The sequence below is a fragment of the Pteropus vampyrus genome, unplaced genomic scaffold (assembly GCF_000151845.1).
Source record: "Pteropus vampyrus isolate Shadow unplaced genomic scaffold, Pvam_2.0 Scaffold124, whole genome shotgun sequence".
Lineage (NCBI taxonomy): Eukaryota > Metazoa > Chordata > Mammalia > Chiroptera > Pteropodidae > Pteropus > Pteropus vampyrus.
In genome coordinates, this window is record NW_011888905.1 from 563,253 (window position 1) to 567,308 (window position 4,056).

The 4,056-nt window shown below is 53.4% G+C and overlaps 2 protein-coding genes and 1 long non-coding RNA gene across 3 annotated transcripts in view; 1 reads left to right on the forward strand and 2 right to left on the reverse strand.

The window, feature by feature from the left end:
- The window catches only part of LOC105296327 (histone H2B type 1-A), a 101,351-nt gene that overhangs the window by 19,782 nt on the left and 77,513 nt on the right, over positions 1-4,056 (reverse strand). The gene's annotated exons all lie outside the window — the stretch shown is intronic.
- Positions 1,879-3,986, forward strand: LOC105296326. Its single transcript, XR_896247.2, has 2 exons — positions 1,879-2,014; positions 3,692-3,986. It is a non-coding gene; the product is annotated as an uncharacterized LOC105296326 (long non-coding RNA).
- The window catches only part of LOC105296324 (E3 ubiquitin-protein ligase TRIM38-like), a 7,878-nt gene continuing 6,233 nt past the window's right edge, over positions 2,412-4,056 (reverse strand). The window contains exon 3 of the mRNA XM_023534398.1: positions 2,412-3,218. Coding sequence (XP_023390166.1) covers positions 3,172-3,218 — 47 coding nt within the window. The 3' untranslated portion in view covers positions 2,412-3,171. The remainder of the gene's footprint in view (positions 3,219-4,056) is intronic.

Consider the following 4,056-nt stretch of genomic DNA (forward strand, 5'->3'; position numbering starts at 1 on the left):
CCGAAACCCTCTTCCATGCGTCTACCCGCAGGTGTGCGTGAGTGTTTTGTTTTTCCGTTAGGGTCGTTATTATTAATTGCAAAATGGTGATGTTATACACGCTGCTCTGCCTGTTGCTTTTTGTCTTGACAAACCCTCATGAAAATCCTTTCAAGTCAAATCATCGTTTTAAAATGCCCTTCATGTAGAGCAGCATGACGCCTTCATCCATTCCTTACTGATAAGCACTGATGTGGTTTCCAGCTGTCGCTGCTGACGCTGGCGCGGTAACAGCGGCCCAGCGCCGAGGTTGGGAGATTAGAGCATATTTTGCATTTTGGCTGGTGCTGACGCTGCCTGGAAATAGCTCTTCCTCCCCCATTCCAGCCGTCGAGCTTGTGGCCTTATTAATCTGTCGGCCTGACGCGTGTAAAACTATTTCGTGTCGTCACTTTGATTGGTATGACCGCGGCCGCTAGTGCATTCTTTAAGTGAACCGGCCGTTTGAATATGCTCTTTGGGTAATTTCCTCTGGTTCAGTAACACTGGCCAAAAAATTCAGTTAGTTGTTTTTCATCAGCCATGTCCAACCATCTGGGTATCGCCGCAGAAAAGGCAAAGGTTTATTTACGGTTCAGAAAGGTCATTAGACACAGGAGTTAGAAATACGGAAACAGGACACAAAGGTTGAAGTAATGGGGACGGAGGCCTGCTGCAGGGAGGGGAGGCAGAGCTGGCAGGGGAGCGGTACGCTCGGTAGCAGTCACTTTTCGACATCAGCAACATTTCGTTCCTCATTTTATGGCCATTTCCCCCTCACTTACTTTCAGCTTCTATTACTTCTCGTAAGGGATTATGAAGAGGGCACCCTCTGTCACCTCGTAGGAAATTTCAGTGTCCCCGGCCTCACTTTTCCTTCATTGTCCCCTGCCAGAGAAAGTCGCCCTGAAACTCACGATGAGCGCCCCTATGCTCGCCCATCACCATCTTCACGGTCTAGCATTCTTTCCAGGCTCCTCCCATCTTTGCCACCGGAGGGCCACGTTGCCAAGGGGGGAGGCTCCGTGAAACCTTCCTGCAGCCCCTGGAATAATGCCCAAATTGTCCCTTAAATACCTAAGCCGGACTGAAAGGAGAAGGCCGTTTCTGCAGGTGATCACCTGCTGCCCTCTCTGACCGCCGGTGCTCTGACAATCGACGCCCATTCTAAGTAGCCCGACTCCTGTGTCGGTCATCGGCCGGAACTCGGCTGCCCTCCCGTTACGCTGCGCAAGTAACCAAGAGTGAAGAATCACAAGCAGCCCTGACCTGCCGATGAGAGCAGGCCCTGCGGTTACAGGCGGTGGGATTCTGACAGGTGCCTGTGTCCCGTCTAGCCACATGTGAGTCCAGTCAGGGCCCAAAATAGAATTGTCTCGAATTTTCAGACTGAAGGAGGGAACTGGGGTGTCGATAGTCCTGCAGCCGGGAAGCCCTGTGCCTCCTTAAGGCTTCGCTCTGTGCTTGGGTGCTGAGCGGGCTGGGTGCTGGTCTCACTGGGCTCAGGCTTCTTCCTCCCCTCCTGACTCTGATGACCAGAGAGAGGGCCAACTTAGTCCTCGAGGAACCACCGCTGCTCCCTTTGAAATGTGTGTGATATTTGCGAGGTGTCGCTTGTCAGTCACGTCATTACGGTCTACACCCAGAGCACCGGGCCCACCCACAGCGGTGGGGGCGGCTCCTTCCTCTGGGCCATGGGTTTATGTTTCCTCTAGATTTGCTGCTAACCTAACAGTTTAGGGGGGAACCTGTCTCGGGGGACAGGACCCTCTCTGCGTGCAGGACGAATCACAGCCCCCTGTGCACCCTCGGGACACGCCGCCGCTGCTCCATCCTCTCGTGCCTCCAGCCAGGTCCCTTCACTCAGCACCCCCTCCTTCAGCCCACGATTCTCTCCCGTCCCGTCTCATCCCATCTCCTCTGCTGGGTCCGAGGCTCCCCGCTGCTCCAACGCACCTGGAGCTTTCTCTAGGACATGCCAAGAACGCTTCAAAAGGTGAAACTCGGGAGATTTGCGGCTGATTGGAGCCTTCCTAGAGGCAACAAGCCGACCCCTCTTGACGAGTTAAATGGGTGACAGCACAGTGTAAGCGTTCAGGGCTTCAAGGGGAAGTGTTCGCCTAGCCCAAGCAGACCGGGGATTGTGGGCTGAAGCTGTTCTACGTGCTCCCAGGGTGCCTAGCACAGGGAGGCCGGCCACGCTGCCCTCGCTCTCGCGTTTGGTCCCATCTCTCCAGGTGGCCGTTGTACAATCTTAGAACCTCGGGCGTGTGCCTGTCACGCTCCTTAAAGGGGCTGCCTCCTATCCCCTGGTTCAGCAAATAAGAAAATGACACAATACAGTGACTCACGCCAGGTGCCCAGTGAGTTAATGGCAGCTACTAAAAACAGAATCACTTCAACATGTGACGTGTTTATGAAGGTCACGTTAAGTATAACTTATTAGCACTGCTTGTTTTGTTTGTATAATAGCCTCTCAGCAGAACAATGTTTGCATCTTTAAGTATGTATCACACATTTGCGAAGCTGGCATATATAAGAGAGACTGCCCACCCGTCCCTGATTTGTCCACTTCTATGTAAATGAGGGCTCCAAATCCTCACAGTTTGGTCCAAATAGCACCAGCCTGATTCATCAAAAGGAGTTGCTCTGGTTGGTTGGTTGGTTGGTTGGCTGGTTGGCTGGCTGAAGATGTAAATGTCTAGTTGGGTGAGTCCAGGCAAGGCCTTGGCCACAAACCAAAATAGAACTGTCTCGAATTTTCAGATTGAAGGGGGGAACTGGGGCAGGTTTTCAGCCCATTGGTTAATTTAGGGGCCCGGGAACTCCTCAATAAAGGCGGCCCGAAGGCAGAGGCACAGTGCAGGAGGCGGGCAGCTCAGAGCAGCTTCTCCCTGACGTGCAGAGCACAATAGAGTCCCGTTTGACAATGCCTACTAGGCTGTTTATAAATCTGAGCTCGATCCTCCTCCAGGAGTCTTAACGGGCAAGATCATCCTCAGGGGTGACAGAACTGAGCACCATCCTAGGTATCGTGAACCTTGAGAAGAAAGACAACTCCCAAGAAGGATTCCTCTTACTTAACTGGGCTCAAATTCATAACCAAGAATCGAATGGCCATTGCTGGCCAAGACCTCTTATTCACTCCGCATTTCAGAAGAAAGTCCCAGGCTGACCAGTCAGCTTCCTGCACGGCTTCTGCCGGCTGAGCTCACTCTTATAAAGGAGTTCCTGGAATTGTAATTTGACCAATGGGCTGAAGTCTGCCTCATCCAATTAGAGCTCTAGCCACATCTGCTTCTTTACCAACCAATCAGAGCTGCTTCATACTGACCAATCATATTGACCATTCAGGACAGTGGTATTGGGACCAATCCAACTGTGCCAATTTGGATTCCTCATTTGCATAAAGATGGACCGGTCGGGTACCAGGGCCGACACTTTATCTGTGTAAAGTGGGCTTTCCCTTCGTCTTTGTCCAGCTTGTGCCTTCACTTCTGCATAAAGTTGGGGTCTCTCAGTCATCCAGTGGGTCAAATCACGTCAAACTGGGAGGACCCACGCCCCCTGACCTCTGGGCCACCCTGCTGGGACTCGGCCATTACAGCACTGAACCCACTGAAAGGGGGTGGAGGGACCCGAGTGATCACAGCTCGATCTCGCTTTTGTCCAGCTCGGAGCGACCACCCGCAGTGTTCCAGTCCTCACAGCCATCGTTTGACGTGCGTTTATTAAGGATCCACCACAAGCCCGGCGCTGGTCTCGCCACGGGAGAGCAGCAGCGGAGAAAACCACCCACATTCCGCCTTAACGGCATTTACACGGTTTCCTGCTTGTCAGTGACCACGTCGGGGGGAGGCAGGAACAGAGGTGAATACTGATGGACCTGGAAGTAGGGGCGCAGCGTGTCGGAGAAGGTGGCCTTGGGGAAGGTGAAGATGTGGGAGGCCGTGGCTGTGTTGTAAAAGGACACCAGCCCGGCCTCGCAGTCCAGGAAGACCCCCACGGCCAGGGGCTGCTCCGCCAGCGGGAGCGACG